The sequence below is a fragment of the Corvus brachyrhynchos genome, unplaced genomic scaffold (assembly GCF_000691975.1).
Source record: "Corvus brachyrhynchos isolate BGI_N302 unplaced genomic scaffold, ASM69197v1 scaffold142, whole genome shotgun sequence".
NCBI lineage: Eukaryota > Metazoa > Chordata > Aves > Passeriformes > Corvidae > Corvus > Corvus brachyrhynchos.
Window position 1 is genome coordinate 5,422,718 of NW_008237226.1, and position 22,414 is coordinate 5,445,131.

General features: G+C 39.0%; 1 protein-coding gene across 2 annotated transcripts in view; it reads right to left on the reverse strand.

Annotated features, from left to right (window-relative positions):
- SLC25A13 (solute carrier family 25 member 13) overlaps positions 1 to 22,414 on the reverse strand; it is a 101,896-nt gene that overhangs the window by 64,518 nt on the left and 14,964 nt on the right. For both annotated transcript variants that reach the window (XM_017729312.1, XM_008629924.2), the window contains 3 exons: positions 15,469 to 15,522; positions 10,725 to 10,867; positions 2,850 to 2,965 (listed from right to left, as the gene is read on the reverse strand). In XM_017729312.1, the coding sequence (XP_017584801.1) occupies positions 2,850 to 2,965; positions 10,725 to 10,867; positions 15,469 to 15,522 (313 nt within the window). The remainder of the gene's footprint in view (positions 1 to 2,849; positions 2,966 to 10,724; positions 10,868 to 15,468; positions 15,523 to 22,414) is intronic.

Here is a 22,414-nt window from a genome sequence, read left to right on the forward strand (position 1 = left end):
CCTGCTGAGAGCTTTAACTCCTTACAAACTGTCAAAGCTTTGACACTTCAGCAGAAAGTAAATCTACAACATGATGCAACAGCCAGGTGTAGTCTCAATCAGCCACTAGCCACTAATTTACTAGTGGCCATTTAATTCACCTCAAAAAGCAATAAACTAGAAATACTTCTCCCCACCATCTACCCACACTGCTTGCACATCAGCCCTTTTAAATAGGTAATACTTCTGTCAAAGAACCAGGTACAGTTAACTTGCAACTCGAAAGAAATGAAACATTTTAAATTGCAGAGATGCCAACATACAGCTAAAATGCAAACACACTTCCAACCCAAAAGCTAAAGTAAGAGTGCAGCATTTTTCAAGAAAAGTGCAAAGTGTTAAATTGGAACTTCTTTACCCAGAACACTTCTCTGAGTATCCACAGCCTGGATCTCACATTCAGTGTAAAAGTTCATTGACATAAAGCTCATTATTAATTCATTTAACAAAGACGCTGAGCCAAATGCACCTATGGAAGAAGAAGATTTGGATGGATTTGCATGGTAGAAAATGTGAAGTTCACTGCTGGGAATTATTCTGTTTGATATAAGCTAAAATATTTGTATCATTATTTTAGCGTACAAAAAACAATGACTGCAGAGATAAGCGATGCTGTTTCTTTACAACAATAAAATGAGGTACAGCCTTAAAATGAGAGCCTTGAGATACAACACCTAACAGCAGTATACTGAAAAATTATCCTTTCCCCTTTCTTCTGTTCCTTTCACACTGTAATTCCACAGTGTACAAAACCCCTATTTAAGTCTCCTAGCCTCGATAAGGACTTGATACCACTCTCATTCAAGTGAATGGAGAAAGATCTCATAATTAACCTCAAAGACGCGTGACTGAGGCACTGAATGGCAACGTTACAGGATAGTCTTTTAATAATGTATTTATAAAAAATACTAGGGGTTTTTTTCATAATAGCAGGAAAATAAAACTTCTTTTTCCTCCTTGTAATAGAAAATAAGGAACTAGCTTTGTCTAAAGGTCAACCATTTCCACTGAGAATGCACAACACTGAGACAGCTCTTCCTTCCTCCCCAGTCCAGGCATTTGCTGGGGTAGTAGCTACAAGGTACTATACATAAGTTACAAATACATTTATGATTTCAAAAGGGGAGATGAAGGAATTAAACGAAAGCTATCTGAGGTTCTGCCAATGTTGGCATGTCTCCTCTTTCAAATACCTTAAATACAGTCTGATATGGGATTTTCTCTCATCACGAGAAGGACTTCAATGGACTTCAAATGCCAAACAAATCCTTTGACTCACTGTGTCAAACCCCAAGGGAAGCATTTGACAGCAGGAAAAATAGGAACAAGAATGCCAAGAGTTAAAAAGTCGGACTCATTCAGCATTCAGATCAAACGATTACAGTTCTTCCTAGATTATTAATGAGTGCTCCAAGCAACCGGAGGCTCTGACGCAGACAAGAACCTGCACATCACAGACATTCCAGGAACTCTGGTCTGCCTTCACTAGGACAAAACCCTAGCAAAATATGCATTCCCTCCTGTTTTAAAAGCATGGCATCTCTCACTGCTTCTCTGCCCATTTACATGCACAGAAATGTTAGGCACAAAATACTTCCTTCATCAAGGTTATAATCTGCAGAAACTTTTTCTGAAATTCTTGCAAATCTTTTATCATCTGTAGTAGCTTCTAAAACATTGCACACAAAAAGCACATCTTTCACAACCTCAACAGACTACCAAAATAATAAAAAACCAAAACAGACACAAGAAGAGACAACAAGTCTTCTCACCGGCAGCAACTTCAAATACAGATTTTTGGAGTTGGTGGAAGGAATACAGAGATGCTTCAAGCAATGGTTACAGAATCTTATTAGTTCAAATGGAAAGAGAAGGGCTTTTCTAACTGGAGCATGACATGTATGGGAAATACTAGTAAAAGGCAACGGATGTGTGAACCATACATTTTGGAAAGACAAAGAGTCAATGTCATCAAATTTTCCATTCACTTAGAACTGTTTAACAACCAATCAATAAAACTTAATATACATGAATAACCACATCCAAATGTAGCAGATCAGAAATAGCAATTTTATCCAGTGAAGGTACTCAGCAAAAGAATTCCCCATACTTTTTGAAGTGCAAGCTCAGTATCAGAAATTAGTCCAAGCTGCTAAATTCTAAATCCTTCTTTCAGATGGAATTGGCCTTGTCATTAGGCAGATGGCAGATAGTCCTGCAGATATCAAAAGCTATCTCTAGGATATCTAGAAATAAACAGTCCCCTTAGTCAAGTTTTATACTGGCCTGAGTGTATCTCAGTATCAGTGCAAACATCACACCTCCAAGGCACAGCTGAATTTTCTGGGGGAGGGAATGGCAGAGGGCACACAGTAATTAATTTATTACTGAAAAATATCACAGAATACAGTTTTAAGAGTTAAAAGTCAGCCAGCTTGAAATATAGCCAATTTAAACAACTAATAATTCTGGGTAATAATTTCAAATCCAATATTCACCCAGGTCTGCTGGGAACTTTCTTGCAGTTTTACAATCATTTCCTATAGTCACCTTTCACTGCTGTTCTGGACCTGCACAAGCATGTTGGGGAAGAGAAAAAGAGAAGTGACCAGTTCTGCAGAGAAAACTATGATGATGACCTTGGCTTCATACTGTGCACACATAAATGATTTTAAAAGTTCAGACAAAGTTGCTTGGCTTTAGTGTAGTTCTGTTACCAATCACCGTCTCCTACAGTAACAGAAGGTGAAACAGAGTTTGGCATAGGTAGGGATTTTTACATTAAGAATGCACATTTAAGAATGTCTTACCAAAAGTAACTTCTCCTTTGCCAGTCTTGTCAAACAGCTGAAAGGCTACTATGAACAATGCATCTGGAGCACACAGGACTGATTCAAACGCCACAAACTCTTGAAAGGATATCAGCCTAAGGGATGAAGGAAAAAGCAATAGCTATGAAACCAACTTGCTTGCAGAAACCTGAAATACAATATAATACTGATTATACAAAAGAAATAAGATCATAACCAAACTGTGTTCAAAATGTGTTCAATAGGGATTAAAATTTGTCCTAAAATGCCCTATCTCCAGTGATGTCAGGAAGCCTTTATATCACTAAATGGAAGTGTCTGTTAAACAAGGAATTATTCCTCTCAGCAAGTCACAACAAAACATAAAATAAGCAGAACACTCAGCATGGCTACTCACCTCAGCTTTAATGTCTAAGTGAACTGCCCTCTGGGGGAGCCTACCTCCCTCCACTAGCAAGACAGAGCCAATAAAGACATGAGTAACTTCCCTCAAGACTCAGTACTTAGCACTTTTGGAAAGCAAATCCATTCAAGACCTACATGCTGCCACTCACTTCAGAAGGAACCGATCAGAATGTGTTAACCGTTTGCTAGCAACTTATTAGTCATCCATCACAGCCCTCCAGTCCTGCATGTTGAGTCATAAATTTCAATCAGTAGTCTGCCTGTTCTTCCTCAGCCCAAGAGCAGTTTATTCAAATTCATCATTACAGCCAGGTTCCTAATGTGCTAGCACAGTAGTAGGGCATAGATAAAAGTAGAGCTGTCCTTTCAGAAGTTAGTTCATAAGCAGAAATACATAATTAGACAACTTGGCATTGTTTCCAGCAGTAGCTTTGATACAGCAAAGACCCTGAGCATTCTAATTTCTCTGTGTCACACCCAAGAGTTGAAATGGAGATCAAACTCTATTCTTAAAGAGGCAAAGGCCAACTGTTCTTCCATTTTGCTGCTTTTTTAATGTCTAGGCTGTAGAGTTTAAAGTCATCTTCAAATATGTGGCGGCAGGGCCTGCTGGCAGTCTGGGATACTTAAGATTGCCGTCTCTCAGGCTGCTTTATGTCAGTGTAGCAGGCAGGTAGCTTTAATGGGTTCATGTGGCAGCAGCTGGGGAACAAGGATTATTTCTGAAAAGCACAAAATTCAGCGTATCCAGTGTCAAGAAACACACACAAACCCAAGGGATTTTTACTGGAAACTAACTATATCCTTAGGACTTTGATTCAAAATGACACTGCAGCCAGTTCAATGAAAACTTCTACTCAGGATGCAGTAACAGCGAAGAACTACGAGTTTGAGTAAGTTGGAAAAGGTATTTTTTCCATCAAGTTATGATGACCCATGACTATACAGCAATTTCCAGTCACCTGTTTTATGGGAATTCAGAGAACATGCTCAGTAGGAAGGGGCCCGTCAGGATCATGGAATCCAACGCCTGGTCCTGCACAAGTCCATCCCCAAGACTCACACCATGTACCTGAGAGCACGGTCCGTCCTGAACTCAGACAGGCTTGGTGCTGTGATACTTCCCTGGAAAGCCTGTTCCAGTACCCAACCCCACCCTGAGTCAAAAACCTTTTCCTAATATCTAACCTAAACCTCCCCCAACTCAGCTTCATGCTGTTTCTTCCAATTCTGACACGGGTCACAAGAGTGAAGAGTTTAGTACTTGCTCCTCCTCTTCCCCTCATGAGGAAATTGTAGACTGCAACGAGATCTCCCTTCAGTCTTCTCCAGGCTGAACAGACCAAGTGACCTCAGCTATTCCCCATATGGTTTCCCCTCAAGGCCCTTTATCATCTTTGTTGCCGTCCTTGGGACACTCTCTAACAGCTTAAGGTCTTTCTTACATTGCAGCATCCAAACCTGCACACAATATTCAAGGTGAGGCCGCCCCAGTGCAGAGCAGAGCAGGACAATCCCCTCCCTTACCCAGCTGGTGATGCTGTGCCTGATGCGCCCCAGGACACGCTTGGCCCTCCTGGCTGCCAGGGCACTGCTGAATCATTTTCAACCTTTGGCTGACCAGGACCCCCAGGTCCTTTTTCACAACACTTCTCTTCAGCCTCTCATTCCCCAGTCTGTCTGTATATCCAGGGTTGCCCCATCCCAGGTGCAGAATCTGACACTTTCCCTTGTTCAACTTCATACAGTTGGTGATTGCCCATCTCTCTAATTTGTTGATGTCTCTCTGCAGGGCCTCTCTGCCCTTGAGGAAGTCAGCAGTTGGCAAACTTACTTAGTATCCCTGTAAGTCCTGCATCAGGGTCACTTATGAAGATGCTGAAGAGCAGACGGCTGAGGATGGGGCCCTGCAGAAACCCCCCAGTGACAGGTCACCAGCCTGATGTCACCCTGTTCACTGTAACCCTTTGTGCCTGACCTGTAAGCCAGTTGCTCACCCATCATGTAACATGGCTATTCAGCTGTGTGCTGGACATTTTGTCCAGAAGCACACTATGAGAGACAGTATCAACAGCTTTGCTGAAGTCTAAAAATACTACATCTACTGGCTTTCCTATGTCAACACTTGGAAGTGTGCTTGCTGCACATCAGCAGCCAAACGTCCACCGAGTAACAAGCAGACTTCCATGAGGAACATAAAAACATGAGAAGATGACTAAAAGAGGACATTTTTTTAAAAAAAGCACAGCACAGAGATGGCCTAAAAGCTGTTCTACACTACCTCCCTCAATATACATGCAATAAAAGTAACAGAAACGTAGAGTATGAAATGGTCTAACAAATAATTAACTCTGGGAGCTTGCCACCATAAGTTATAACATAGTGCAAGAAGTAAATAAAAAGAAACCTCCTCAGGTATTCTTAAGATTAAACTCACAATTGATGATGTCAGCAAACATATAAGAATGCCTTAAGCTTTACTGGCAAAGAAGCCCGTGCCTTGTTACATATGCACATGTTAGCACACGAGCAATCTATCAGTCCCTTAAACTCCTTGAGAGCTCTAAGTACTCCCCACTGTTAGACACAGACTACACAGATACTCAGTCTTCAAAGGAAGAAAACTTCCATCCCTTCTAAGCCAAAAGAAATTTTTTCTAAAGTAACATTTCCTTCAATTTTAAACCAATATATCGCAACCTACTCAGTTTTGCATTGATGCGTATTTACTGTTACAATGCGTATTTACTGCGACTTACTGGCTATAAAAGGCCATTGTTATTTGTTATTATTGGTTACGTACCTGACAGAACAGTAAACAGATCCAAAGCGCTGAGTTCTGTCCCAAAGGTTATAATACATGCACACAGAAAGAACAAATAAGACAGCAGGTGACAAGACTCTAGAATAGGATTGTTTAGAATTACAAATGTAGGATCTCTGCCAATGCCATTTTAGTAAAGCCACTTTTCGTGTGAAACAACAACCTGCACATGTCCTTACCAACAGATCACAATACACTGATGACAGCACAGAAAAGAAATACAGCACCTATCCCAACAGAATCCCAGCACCATGTTAAGAACATATTCTATGTTACTAGGCCTGACTTTGATTAAAACTCCATGTATTAACACTCATACAAGATTTTATACTGGTAGAAGCATTCTTTTTCAGTACTTGGAAGCAATAACCTCCCTAGTAAGTCACAGATAGATGCTTAAAATAACCCTATATGCATTTTTAAAAACAATTATTCATAGAACTAGGAAGATTAAAAGTGTACAAATTGTGTGGTTCTAGCCAGACTGTTAAAGAAGAGACATTAATATCTGCTGTGCCAGCTGAATTCAAATTAACCCAATTTTTACATGTTAATTAAACCAGCTATTTTCTTCTTATTGTATTTTTGCTCCCTAAGTAGAGTAGCCTGCTAGTGATTCCCAACAGATCTATTCTAACGACGACGTATTCATTTACTTCTATTATGACCATACAATACAGTAACTGAGCAGTAATTTTTCAGTCAATTACACGTGTGATTCTTAATGCTTAAAGATGCTGAAATAATGTGTACTACATAGCCATATGCTCACTTCTCTATACTGCACAAGGGTAGTTGCCTGGGTAACACGTTTTCTCTCTGGTTTAGCATCACCCTTTTGGGTTTAGCATAACCCTTCAGTGAATATCATTAGGTGTCATTAAACAGCACATATTAACATGGACTTCAATATACTACTTAAGAGTTATTTTATATACCTAAACAAGTAGTCATTTATGTAACAAAAGCAGAGAAAAACCTAGTGATTTTAACAGCACAAGGAGAGGAAGCTGAAATGTTTACAGAATTTTATTTCAGTTTTGAAGATATTCTACCCAAGTAAATCGAAGTCTTCCTTCACCTTCACATCCTCATTATCAGTGCCAATACTGCGTGATTTATTCAGGAAGGTTCAAATCTTGATATTTTAAAAGCATCCACATACAAGAGCACCAGTCCAAACAGAACAACTGGGTATGGTGCAGCAAAACCACTATTTACTACTCTCCTTTCTTCCATGCTCACACCCATGGTATCTGCACACGCCATAGACACGACACATTCCCACCACAGAAAGTCTGCAAGTAGCCATGCAAAGAAAAAAAAGCCATTACCTGCTGTAATAATACATACAAATGCAATGATGAAGAGGTTTTCTTCAGAAATCAATGCAGATATTTTTACTGTATCAGCAATTTAAACATGGTAACATAATGGGATACAAATTGAAGCTACATCTATTATTTTACACTGCAAGCTAGGTAAACTAAGTATAGTGTAAATTGCTGCATTAGAGGATAAATTTATATCCAATAATAATGGAAAACGCTGGCATTTCCAAGTGTTATTTTTGAACATTTTGTCCTTTCTAAAAATAAAGCATATGGTATTTTTCAGTAAAGTGTTAGTTACTACAGTCCAAACAGAGACGTGCAGTAAATACTTATTTTGTTAGGCAGATGTTTAAAAGTACAACAAAAATCTGAAAAATGATATTACAGTAGGCAGGTTGGAAAATGCCTGGCCTGTTACAGATAGGCCCTGAGAAAGCTACTGTATTTTGAGAAAATTTCTGATCTGGCTGACGCTAAATGAAGCCGCCTTTTTTTTTTTTTTTTTTTTTTTTAACCAAGATTAGGAGCGAGAGGCTTAAGGCCAGGAACCAGGCTCTTCAATCTGTTTCATACAAACAACAACCATGCAATATAACACCTATTAAAATCTGTGTTATTACCAGTCAACTACTTTGAAAGGTTTGTCAGGCCATCAGCAAGGAAAATATCTCCTTTTCTTAGAGGAAACCTTAAAAACATGCCTCCGTTAAGAGAACAGCAGGAAAACCCACCATCAAATAAACCTCTGCCCTGGCTTAAGATGGAGGCAAAACTTGCTCCCATGGCAACGGATATTCATTGAACAGAGTATGCCTTAAGAGGTCTTCTATGTTTCTCACAACAGTAGCTCGTGTAGACCCTCCAATCCTTAATATCTGATAATGCAGTAATTGGGCAAGATTTACATGAGATTTTGTCTACAGTAACCACTGTGAGATTGCATGTAAGGGTTACGGTTTTTTCCATTTCACGCTCAGAACTTCTTCAGCTCTTGGGTCAGAAACTCTTTGCCCATCACATATGCCCTTCTCAGGAGACAGAAGTTCTTGTGGTGTCTGCCTTTCACCTGTGTACTTACTCAGTTTAGTATTTCACACTGATTACACTTGGTACGTATACTTAACTTGTCATCAAAATCAGAAAGAATTAATAAGCATTCTGAAGAGTGCTAGGAACAACCCTGGGGGAGGCTCAGACCCTTTTAGTGACAAGTGGTCATGTTCACCAGTCATGAGCAACAGCTGCTTCTTCAGAGTGAAAGAGGGATTCAAGATGCTGGATAAATGCTTCTGGAAGTATTCTAGCAGTATTTTCAGAACTGCAGTACTTTAAGTCGCCAACACGGTAACAAAATTAACTTGTCATTGCTCTTACAAGATTCTTTCTATTTTATAATAGAAATAATGCTAAATTACTGAACCGACTCTCATGACCTTAAACACGTGTAAATCTCTAAACACTGGCAAGCCTATTAAAAATGAAAACCAACAAAAGCTGGTTTGTGCTTCGCTGTAAAACTGGCAGTTCTGGACTGCCAAGTTGGCAGTATTCAACAGGAGAAGGCCAATAGTCCTGTTGCTGTCTCTAGGAGATTTCATGACAGGAACCAAAAAGCAGCTGACCCTTGCCTCAGATGATCACTCCGCAAATTACTTTAAACACCAGGAGAACAAGGTACAAATGCTGAGCCACATGGCAAAAAATGCTACAATGCCACGTTAGAGAGACGGATGCTAATCCCTTTCCGAACTTTCTCCATTCTTTCACATACTAGCTAAACAGGAAGACAGCCTGAATACCAGAAGAGACTCTCCACAGACACGTTACGAACTGTCACTGCACAGTGTGGATTACAGAAACAATCCTTACCCACGGCAGAAAGCAGCAATTAGAAGCCTCAATATTACACCGCAAAAGTCTTACAAGATCACGCCAAGTTATGAAATCCCAACTTGTCAACAAGTTCACATAGGCTACGGTTTTACATTTTGTTCTTCCTGACACCAGCTTCTGTTTGTGAGGGAGATCCAAATCACAAGGTATGGATTATGTTCTCAATCTTCTTATTACAAAACGGATTTGAAGCCATGTAATTTGGAAAAATGCTGTTTTTGCAGGCATCAAACCAAGGGAAGAAATCTGAGAAATGTTTAACGTTTTCAGTCAAACACTATCTGAAGCCATGGCCTTCTTGATGCCATCAATGTTACCAACAAAACCCTTAACAGAGTTCTTTTACCGAGGCAGCACTCATCACATTAACTCATCTGCAAGGTTTAAGGTGCCCAGCTGCCAAACACATGAGACTGGCTGAACACAAAAGAGAGCACAGAAAGTACAGCAAAACTTCTCAGTTATGCCTGCATCTCTTACCTAGGAAGACTGCATTCTCTAGTCATGCTTTGTTTATCTCACATTTTACTCTCTGCAACCACTGATATGAGTCATGCCTGAAGTTTTCTGGTTTCTAAAAATGCCACAACTACATACTTTAAGTCCGTAGCTAATTATTCTCAAGTTTCTCTAAGGACACTTTAAAGGGAGGGTTCAACCGAGGCATTCATATGGGTGAAGAGACAGCTTGCCTGGGCAAGTACCAAAAGCAAAAGCTAGGATTTCATTAAAGTAGGGTGAAGGAAGATGGAAGGGTAGCTAATCTTGCCTATTGGCAAAGTCAGCCTTTCAAATGCAAACCATGTGCAACCAACTTCACTGCTGTCTTCCCAAGATTGCAGAGTGGCTCCCTAAATACCTTAGGTGCTCCTCCTCCCTCTTGAAAGAAAAACACAGTGGCAAAAAACCTTTCACAGTGCCATGGCAAAACAAAGCAGGGGCACTTTTTTCTAGGATCTCTTCCTACACCATCTAAACTTATTTTGGATTTCTATTTGAATGTGTTTGTGACAGATACATAAAGTAAACAGAGACAGAGAGACTCAGGGAAGGAAAGAAAAGCAGGAGTTAAGGGAGCCAGCCAACCAACATGAAAGGGTCCATGAATTAAAAATACATAGTAGACAGAAAATGGTTTGCACCGCTAAACGGTAGGTGCAATTGAAAACATTATTTCTACTCTTTTCACTTAAAAGATACTGTATTCCTTTATGGATCTGCAGGGGAAAACCAAACAAAACAACCCCCCACCACTCTTCAAGGATCAGACTGATCTTTTCAAAATGACTGATCAGACATTTTAAAAGAGTGGTTTTGTATTTTTTAAATGAACAACAGAAAAAGAAAAAAAAAAGCCAATCAAATACAAATCCCCCCCCACCCCCGAAACCAAAAACAAATCCACAAAAAAACACTCACCCATCTTTTGTCTGATCCACCACACCTGCAAGGAGCTGTACAGTGCTTGCGTTAGGCAAACCATCTCCAATTATCTTCAGGTACCGTGTGACGAAGTCATTTGGAGACATGAAGAATTCTCCATTCTTCTCCACACTTGCATACTGTTAAATGAATACAATATTTAGTTCCTCAACACATCCTTCTCCAGGCATTTATTACCACCACCCATAGTTTCCAAAAACAAGCAGGCCTCTGACGGTTCTGCTCCAGTGAAGCTACAGCCTATACTCAAACAGGAAAGAGTAAGAGGGGAGTACTCAAGCAGCTGAAGGCTTGGCTTCCCAGACAACAAATGGCAGATATACGAATTTTGGATTATCTACAATTTCTCCATAGTAGTCTAGAAATGCTCCATACCAGACATGTTTTTGAAGCAGAAAAAGAAGCACAAGCTCATTTGCAAACATGTATGTGGCATCTCAGGCCCACTGAAACTTTGACAGCAATAGGGTACTGCAGCATATCTTATTTATCTGTAATGACTCCTTTGTTTAGCCATTCTACTTTGGGATGAGAAGGCAGGGTTGGTTACACCTGCAAAATGCCAGTGGAGCAAATGATCCCGCAGGAATGTCCACCTGGGGGTGCTGTTTTGAAGAACTCTACTGCATCACCTGCAGCCATGGCTGGTCCGTAAGGAAAAGAGAACTGACAGGTAACTCCTCCTTGGCTTAAGTGCTGAAAGGAGGCCAAAGAACAGCATTTGCAGAACAATGTAACAAAAACTACGAACTTTGACAGTTCAGCACACTGCAGAAATAAGACAAGAATTCTGACACCTGCCATACATTATCCCTGCTTTACACACAGTTACTGGCATACTACTCCAGAAAACAGCTATTGACAGACCCAAGTGTATTTGCTCCCAGGGGAAGAAGCCTCCAGTAACATGTTGCGAATAAAAGTAATATTAATATTTTTGAAGATCATATCTAAATAAATTAATAAAATTCCCTTTGTTACCACCCCTACCCTCATTCCTAGGTGATTCCTCAAATTTTAAAGTCCTCATTTTCTGCAGAAGGTCAAATTTGAAATCAACCCTAAAGAATGTATTTTAAGAAAAAAAAAAGGATAAGGACAATCATTAAGAGGAAAAGAAATCCCAGGCAACATTTGCAGAACCATGTGTTAGCTTTAAGGGAAACAGGGCTATCTTGGGATAGCAAATGTACACTGAGAACAGGAAAGAAACTGCTAATTCCTCTTTTTTTTTGTTTTTGTTTTTTTTTTTAAGGCAAGGTGGGATGATAAACTATTGTTGCAGTTCCCCACAGAGCATTATCCACACTAATAAATTGGATGCCTATCGCTATTTTGTAGTGTACTTCAAACACACGTTTTCTTTCACATTACTGTGGCTCTGCTAAGGGATGAAAACTGCCAGTTTTCATTTCATACTGGTGCCTGCAGCGTACTGTTATACCTGCTGTAGGCATATAACTCTCAGAGGGATGCCAAAGTGTTACAGTAAGTAGATTATTTCCTTTAGTGCTATATAAATACCATTTTCAGGTACAGCAATATCTTCAAGAAACAAGGCTTCAGAGAAGCAAGCCCAAACAAAACATAACTCGCTTTGGCATCTCTATATTGGTTAGCGCTAAAGGATTCCTGTCTCAACAGACACTGTAACACAAGCTTTCTAGTTGCTACACTGCAAGGAATTTTGAATTGTATACTTTTATAAGAACTAACAGATCAATTGATTTCAATGTAATCATTTGCAGAAAGACAGAATCCTTCAGAATCCCAGCCTCAGAAACTTTTAACACAGCTGCTATTGAGAAACAAATCAAATAAGTCAGACAGCCTATGCTTCTGTATTTCTTTTTTTTTATCCAGGCTAACCCCCTGCTAGGGCACTCAATAACAGAAAACAGCACAAGGTTTCAGTGTCCCCCTGTTACTTGTCATTGTGATTTACTCAAGTGTATTTGAAATCCAATCACGTACTCTATACTACATATAGAAAATGACCTTCAAAAATGTCAGCTTGATCACTTTGACTAAAATCTAATCTCTTAGGGGTTATGTTAGAAGACTTAGAAGAAGTACTCTTGGAAATTATCTTCACAAAAAGAAAAAAAATCAGTTCTATTTGTTTTGGAGGAGCAACATTTAAAAATTGGTTCTTTACAGTTTTATTTCCCCCCACTCTGACAACTATATCCACAGAGAATTTGATATTACACAATAGTACTTAATGGCTTTTTGGTAATTTATTTACATACATTTTAGATAGTCAAGTAATAACAAGTTTAACCCCATTTTAAATAAGATTTGCAAACACACTACTGGGGATTTGGCATATTAAATATGCTAAAAGTTGACTGCAATCAGCTGCATTTAAACTGATACTTTCATATTTATTTCTACACTGTGGGTACCATTCCTACATGGCAATCATATTTTTTAATTTTTAATTGAAGTAGGAAAGAATGGTTGTCAAATTATTTTTTAAGTGAATATTCCACAATCTGCAGAAGCAACTGTATTGGCTTCACCACTTAAAATAGTCTAGAGAAGCTTCATTAACACTCTGGCTATCACTTATCTGTAGAGCATGAAACAACATAACACATTCACTCATCATTTTTCCTTCTTGGGAGTAAGCAGCACGACAATTCTGCATTACACTGAACAAAACATTTAGCTCATATTTAATTACTCCACTTTATTGGGATCCCTTCTTTTTAGTGGAAGGGGAAACAAAAGAGGAAGAAGATTAAGTCAGAGGTGGCATTTAGTGTGCTCAACTACGACCCATTCAATCCACCAAATCAGAAGGTTGTCAGGAGCTACAATCTTCAGAAATGCAAGAGATGAATACCCACAGGAGGGTGGGAAACACTTTTCACACTATTCTCAGCAAACCAACTAACCAACCTCCCCACTCTCCAACTGAGGATCACCTCATAGTTCAGAGAGGACCAGGCCTCTCTCTAGTGTGTTTATTTCCTTCCTCAATGCTACTATCTCTCAGGTCAGTGTTCTGCTCCTTGTCTGCCTTTTCTGCTGCTGTGCTCCTGCTCTTCAAATATTTTCCTCTGTAAATCACAAAACCCCTTCTTTTTCAAGAGTTTTTTTTGCTGGCCTGATAGATACAAGCTCCAGGACTTAGTAAGTTAAATCCTGGCTTTCTCAACTGAAAATCTGATTTCAGAGCTATAAATACTGACAGTATATGATAAAACTATAAATACTGGCAATATACATTGTGACACCTACACATCTTGTTAATAATAGCTCACAAGGGACAATGGAAAAAATACCAAGAACTACATGGAGAGTGAGGCATGATGCTGGAGAAAGCAAAGGTGGAGGGAAGAAACTGGAAAGGTATGAGCTCCCTTAGGCCCTCAACACGTCCATAAAAGCAATTCAGATACAACAGCTCTCTAGTAGCACTGTGGCATCTACCTCATACTTACTCTTCAGAACCACAAATTTTTTACTCTTTTTCTTTAATAACAGAAAACTAAACTTACCCAGACACTGTACTAATAAATCTTAGGAAGGCTAGAAATAGTTATTTAAATTTAGGAAATGGGTCAAAGAAAGCCAGTTTCACAAAATCACAAAATAGTTTGGGTTGGAAAAGACTTTAAAGATCATCCAGTTCCAACCTCCCTGCCATAGGCACACACATGTTCCATCAGACCAAATTACTCAAACCCCCATCCAACCTGGCCTTGAACATTTCCAGGGATGGGGCACTCACAACTTCTCTGGGCAAGCTATTCTGGGGTTTCACCACCCTCACAGTAAGAGTTTCTTCCTTACTTCCTTAATCTAAACCTACTCTCTTTCAGTTTAAAGTCATTCCCCCTTGTCCTATCACCACATGTTCTTGTAAAATGTCCCTATACTTCTAAAATGTCCCTCTCCAGATTACTTGTAGGCTCCCTTGAGGTACTGAAAGGCTGCCTAAGATCTCCCTGGAGACATCTCTTCCCCAGGCTGAACAATCCCAACTCTCAGTCTGTCTTCATAGCAAGGTGCTCCTGCACTCTGATTGTCTTTGTGACCCTCCTCTGGACTAGCTCCAACAGGTTCACATCCTTCTTATGTTGGGAGCCCCAGAGCTGGATGCAGCACTGCAGGTGGGGGTCTCACAAGAAAGTACTAGAGTTGGAGAATCACCTCCCAGTTTCCAGCAAGAAAAGCACACTTCTTTCAAGTATATAAGCAAGTATGAGTCCTTTCTTTACTTGCATGCTTTCCACAGCATGCCAACAGAGAAGGAATTTCAGTTAAATAATAAATATGGCCAGCACTTCACAAGGTGATCTACCCAACATTTCTACAAATTAGAGAAGCAGAGATAACCCTAAAGGAAGAAAGGATGCAAGGACAGAAGAAGAAAGTTTACCAAATCATCTAACAGTAAGATGTCTACACGAACATTTTACCACATGTAGGAACAATACTGAAACTCCCACCACATTCTCTGAACAATGTGTGTTTTTTCTAAGATAGCAATACTTCTTCTGAGTCAATACAATAATCACTCAGGAATATATCTGACTTCTTGGTGAGCATTGTTCAATTCTGATAATGGTATTTAAGTCTAACATGGTAATAATACGGTGAATGATTAATGGTTGGAAAAAACTATCAAGAGTTGTATGCAGCAATAATAGAGCAAAAGATATGAAAAATTTAAGCAGAAAGAGTAAAATATTTACTTTACACATACCTTCAAAAATATTGTTTTCAACTCAGCTGGATCAGCTCTTTTGGTTAGAGCCACCTACAAGTAAATACAATTACATTAATATGCATAACTTATACAAAAGATGTCGAAGTGTCATTTAAAAACAAGAACACAAACAACAGAATGAGTGATGAAAAGAAATGTTCACCTTAGATAAATTACGTATTGCTTTAGCTGGCCATGCTTATTTTATCCATTTCACACTTACATAAGGTTATTATTGTTCTGCTTTCCTTATGCAACCCTGCAACTCTTAAACAGCCACACATTAACAAGTCATAAAGACATTCAAGAACCAAACCTTTATAATGTATCTCTCTGCTGGGATTCAGCATTATATCATCTTTACCATAGACATTTACACTTCCAGCACCTTTCACCTAAGGATTTCAGAGTACCATATGCAGTTCACAACTGATAAAAAGCAAGAATGAAATACTCAGACTCACAAACTTGTTCAAGAAAGCAGCTCCATAAAAGACAGAATTTCAATGTAATTATTTGGTTTATTACACCATTTTAAACTTACAGTGTAGATCCTTTTAATGAGGTGAATTCAAAAAGCAGAGTATCTAGATTTTTCTGCAGATCAAATTAAGCAGTTCCAACTACAATCTAAGTTCCATTTATCACCACAAGCCCAAAGTAATCAGATTTTCTTTTCAAAACACTGAATCAAAAAATATTCAACCCACTGTGGAGTAAGTTCATCAGTATTATCCCGGTTGATATACCATACAGTTCTTTTGCTGCTTTTGGCAGCAAGTGGATTTGTCCTCTCAGTCTGTGCCTACTATAGTTTCCCCTTCTTTATTTGGGATACTTTGATAAAATCTTGTTTGCTAACATAATAATCCTCATCTGACAAGTCAATTCACCAGTCTATTCCAAATTAAAAAAACAGATACTTTGCTAGCAAACCTGGATTTTCAAAAAACTTGTGAAAATGTATCTGGAGTGGGGAATAAACAGGCAAAGGACAAGACATACAATCTTACCCTCACTTAAGAATTAAACATCAGAAATGTTATCAATAAAACACTACTTTACTTTACTGACTCTTAACAGCAATGGCAGACTGTAAAGGTGAACGTGACCCCAAGTGCATTTGTGGTAGCACACTGGGCTACTGCAGAAAATGGAAGAAGTCTGTGCTGTACAACAGCATTATATCTTCACACGTACACTTAATGACAAATCTTCAATAAGTTTATCCTCGCCCTAAATGGATCATTTAAAAACTAAAAAAGACAACAAAACCCCCACAAAAACATGTAAAAAAACCTCAGAAAACCAAACCAAAACCCAGAATATTTTAGGAAAAGCGTATGGTTAAGGTTTCTTATAAAATTCTAGAAGTTTTTTTTTAAAAGGGAAAAACCACACCTATGCTAGGACTCAACTGACAAAGTCCACAGTTGGAGTCCCAATTCTGTGTCTGCACAGAAATCTGTGTGAAAGCAGTTGCAAAAAATCAAAGTGTAATTGTGAAGCTAAGAATATAAAAATGTGTGTTTTCTAAAATGCAAGCTGTCCTAAATATAATCACTGCAAGCAGAGATTTAATTTAACCCCTTCTGTAAAAATCTGATAGTCAAGAGCAATTGGGAACTTTGTGGAAAGAAAAAACCAGTATTTCTATGCTGCTTCAATCCAGAACCTTGCCACTATACAGGCAAAGTAAAGACAGTTCAAACACCTGTAGCCATCAAATATAAATCAGTGTCATACTTTATCTGTCTTTAAGTTTAAATTCCATACTGTTACAGAAAGCTAAGCCTAAAGAAACCAGGGGAGAAAAAAACCAAAGGAAAATGTACATGAACTTACACTCATTTTCCTTTAGTTTCACTGATACTAACTACCTTGAGAAACTCGGGAGATGTGCTTGGGAGGCAGCTGCCATTTTTCAGCCCCCACTTGATTATGGAGGAATTAAGTGGTGTTTTTTACTGTAAATTTCTTCAAACCATATACTGAAAGATGGGTTGAAGTTGGTCAGGTAAATGAATGCACAGAAGGACTGCAGACTGGCAGCCCAAGCAGTGGCTGCATACCACAGCTTTTTTCCATTTCCCAGTCTACTCCCACATTCTTCCATTTCCTGGCAAACAGGAAAGGAAAGGCATGGTTAACACCATGTTAATTGGTGCATCCATGTGACATCCACCAAAGCCCATTCTAAAAGGTGTATCTGATCCCAATTACGAAAAAGAGCCTCTATTATATTACATGAGAACTTCAGGAAGAGTGATGCTAATGCAGTCATACCACTGATAAAAGAAGTTTTTGATTCAGCTCTTCATCCATACCCAGCTTAAGGGCAAGGCTGAAGCTGCACACACAGCCATGAAAACTGATCCTGATGACAGGTGTTACTAGAAGATTCCCACTCCAGAAAGCTCAAAATATCACTTTCCATACCATTCTGTAAATTGTTATGTCAGCAGTTGAAGGCTAAGTAACCTGACGCCAACAAGACTGCAAGCTGACAGGTAACATGCTTGATGAAAAGTGACCCACAGATGAAAGCTGCTGCTTCTCCAGTCAGCTCAGGTGATATTTACTGACTCTCACATAACTGGGTTTAGGTGATGTGTTTTGTTACTGGAAAGACCTCTCCATTTTACTTCCGTCTTCTCTCCATAAAGATAAAACCAGCTATGAGCTGGCAGGCCTAACACCTCTCTAGCGGCATGAGAAGGTATTTGATAAAGAAGATCTGAGGGAAATAATGTTTGTTATTGCTCTTTACAAAGAAATACTATGTAACAGACACTAACACTTAAAACAGCAACTTCTATTAAGTTAGGTTCGGTGAAGAAAGCTCTCCAACAAACAACATTTATTATTACAAAAACCCAGGAGAGAACACGGAGTACAACAACTGAAGTGCAGGACTATAACCAAGTTAGAACACTCACAGGAAAGACTGGGATAATGCATAGAAAATATCAGCAGGGATTTTCATCCCTAAGGTAGACATCTGAAAGTCTTTACCAACATACTATGTGTACATGTGTGATATAATATATATGAAGAATGAGACCAAACAGGCAATATAAGAACTGCACTTAAAAATGCTGAGTCCCTCCCATTAGCAGTAACATTCAACAAAGGGTGCACAGAGAAAAGCAAAGCTCTGTGACAGTAACACAGATTGATTTGCATGCTGAAGCTCTTCATATCTTTAGACTCCCTTGCACCTTGATCTTAATTTCAGCCCATTTTCTCCAGGAGACCTCTTTTCTCCTCATTAAGTTATGCTCAATTTACAGAGATACGCATTTTCACTCTCACTTCCATACTCGAAATTAAATGCAGAGTCTTTCCAGAAAAATATAACTGTACAACACAAGAAAACGGAATCCATTCAGAATCAAAGAAAATTATATTATATTTCCTACCAACTCTATTAATGTATTTGTCATACACAACGTAGAAGAAACAGGTTGTCAAAGAGTGCATGGTATCAAAAGACACAAAAAGACTAACAACATAGTGAGTGTTCCACCCAGTAAAGAACAACAACATGGGTGGGCGAGAAAGAAGAAGTGCAGTAGGAAAATCAGAATTAATGTAAATATAGCATTAATCTAATGGCAAAAATAGAATATCTGATCTTCTCACCTTTAGGGCAAAGACCACTTTAGTAGCCACGGTCTGGATAGACTAGAAAGGTGATTGGGATCCAGGAATACTTGAGAATTGCTACAATATTCCAGAAAGTTTATTGCAACAACAGCAAGTCCTAACCAAAGATAAAGAGATAAACACCTCATATTGTTTCTTTCTCTTGGTTTAATCTGAATACAACTCAGATGTGAAGGAGAAAGTTGACAGAGGTAAGGTTGCCCCCCCCTCCCACCTCACCATCTTTAAAATCTCCTGACACCAAGCACATAAAATGCTGGACAGCAGTCCTTCTCCAAGCAGAGAACCAGAGCTGTGGCAGGGCTGACAGCGGTGAGCTCAGTCTGTTTAGCTCTAGAGAAAACCATCTACAGACACGCACAGAGAAAAGATGTTTGATGAAAGCCTCAACAAGTGATCACAAGATCTTGTAACTTGTGTTGAAATTAAGATTATTTTTCAGAAGTTCATCCATTCTTAAGCACAACTAAAGAATGCAGTGTATTTCACACCACTAAAAGCCCTCAAATTAAAATTGAAACCTTATGTCTTATGGGGGTATTCTTTAGTTTCATCACAAGTTATTGAGTCCACCTGTAAGACTCAAACACATGTGGCCCAGTTTATGTAAGAGGTCAGATTAGATCATCGTAACGTTTCCTTCTGGCTAAAAGTATACATATACACATCAAATGTGCAACTCCAAAGGAGATCAAACTGGGGTTTGACCTTACATTCTTTTTTAAATGAGTGACTGGATATCAGAAACCAGTTAAAGCACAGTTACTGGACAAGTTTGAATTCAGACCAGAAACCCATTAATACTCCTTAAGTATTATGCTAAAACAACACTCCAGTTTTTATTTTAATACAAATAACTTATTTATATAGATGAGAATTGTCTCTCTTCCATATTTAGACTAATACTACCACAAACATATATAATCATTCTTCTAACCTAGCAACTCTCCTTGGTCACTTTCCATCATCACACCCATATCCTAAATTACAAGTGCTCTGTATCAGCATCTGTGAAGGGCACTGTCTCCTGTTTCAGCTGCATCAATAAGCATTTTCTGTTAGTTCAACATGCATACTCTCACCTCAGCAAAAGAACTGCCATTCCTTCTGCAGTAAAAAACTTGACTGTGATCTACAGGGGAAAGTGAGCTATGCAGAACTTCAAATTACAAGATTTCAAGCAAGATGTGGACCAGCTCACCAAGCAGAGAATCAGACAACTGCGGATCAGACAACAGAGCTGGCACTGAATGCAGATCAAAAACCTTCTCAACAGACCTCCCTAACTAAACTGAGTATTTCTCCCAGGAAAATACAGTTCAGATGGCATTTGGCTTATCTGTCCAAAGGCTTAGGGTAGGAAGAACTGCAAGAGACATTGATAACTACCAAGTAGGTAGGTACATCCAGTCTGATGAGTCTGAGTACATCCATCTTCACTCCATCTTCACTATCAATCTCTGGTAAATTCCCAGTCTTATGCACCATGGTAGTCATGGAAGCGTCACTTTTCCCAAGTGCATCAAAGCTAACAAACCTACTTTATTGTGCAATTACCTTCTAGCTTTGATCCTACTTTCAAAGTCCCAGAGCAAATGCAGATGGCTTGTTCATAAGATGGTTCTCACGCAAGGAGATTCCCAATGAACCACAGTATTTTTGCACACAAACTGATCAGGAACCAACACACAGTTATCAATTATATACACACCGGACAATCCTTGTCCAGTTTGTCCAACACTTCCAAGTAAGTACAGAAACCAAGGTGGGAGCAGTACATATCTTAAGAAAAACTGGTACAAGAATTTCCAAGATTAGCTCTATGTAAAAATACATTTAGACTGTGTACTTCTACAATTTTCGTATTTAAAGACCTGGAAAACAGAAGGACAATATAACTACCCCAATATAATAGTAAAAATAGCTAAGCACTGCCATTGCTCAGCAGTATCATTTAACTAGCGGGAAAAGCACCATACTTTGGTCAACACAAACCACGCCAAACTTCAAGCACTTATCAGAAAATGGAGTTAGAAACAAACTGGACTATTTGTAGTCAGCCTCCAGACTAGGACAAGGATACAACTGCTGTCCTTCCAGCAACAAAAATTGATGCACTACAGTACAGTAAGAAACTGAACCTGAAAACCAAAACTTTGTTAAAAACAGGAATTTCTTTCACTTTTCATGTTACTATCAGAAAAAGCCCAGTTCTTCAATAACTCTACCTATCCATCCTGAAGTTCCACCATACTCTGACTGTATCTTCTACCTCATAGTAATGTTCCCTATTGTCTCATAGGTCTTCTGCAATACATTTTTACTCAGATTATCTTCAGGACAGTGATCCAAATATAAACAAGCCAGCTACGTTGTGATGGCCATTATGCAATGTTAACACGTTCCAATGTATCTCAGCAAACCAGAGCTCCAGGCCTACTTGAAGAATGTAATAATTATACATAAGATATATAAGGGGCCTTTCAAATAAAAAAGAATGAACTACTCAGAATGGTCTAATGACATTTTCATCCAGTCATGGGTATTTTTCAAAAATACCCACTCCCACTCACCATAGATGGATGGGATTTTAGATGCATCTAATGCTGCTAAAATGCTGCTACTTTGCTCTCTGTTTTGCTTCCTTACACCTTTCAGAAACAGAGGGATATCTAAGAATTATGAACCTGATAAAACATTTTTGGTGGCTACCTCAGCCCATATTACAGACTTTCCCTTTTGTTTCTTCCAGAGCATGTTTTGTTACACCAAAAATGCTACTGTACAACCAGCGCATTGACCATAAGCTCAAGAAACCAACTGCCTCATGTTCATCTTTCGAAAGTAGTCACCCCAGTTCCAGCAATTTGTCTTCTAGAGGCTTACATCTAGCAGAAAAACATTCATCTCACTCAAAGAAGCAAAGGATAGGAAAATTCTCCAGTGTTGCAACTGCAGGATTGAAAGCAGTTTCTGAAGAAAGCACAGTTAAGATACTGAATGATACTGTTATCATTCAAAAATTTTAAGGGAGAAGTGCCGAACTATTAAGCAGCATGAATCTTACCTGGCAGTCAATGTTATTAGCATAAAATATGTATTTGAACCAGGATAAAGCATCCATCTCTGAATGCAACATACAAGTTAATAACAAGCCTCTCCAAGGCACCCACGCTCAAGGTGCTCAAGGTTCACAGCTTAAAGGAGACAATCACTCCTGGTTTCACCTGGCTTCAAGCTTCAGATCCCAACCACCACCCAAACACTCACTCTT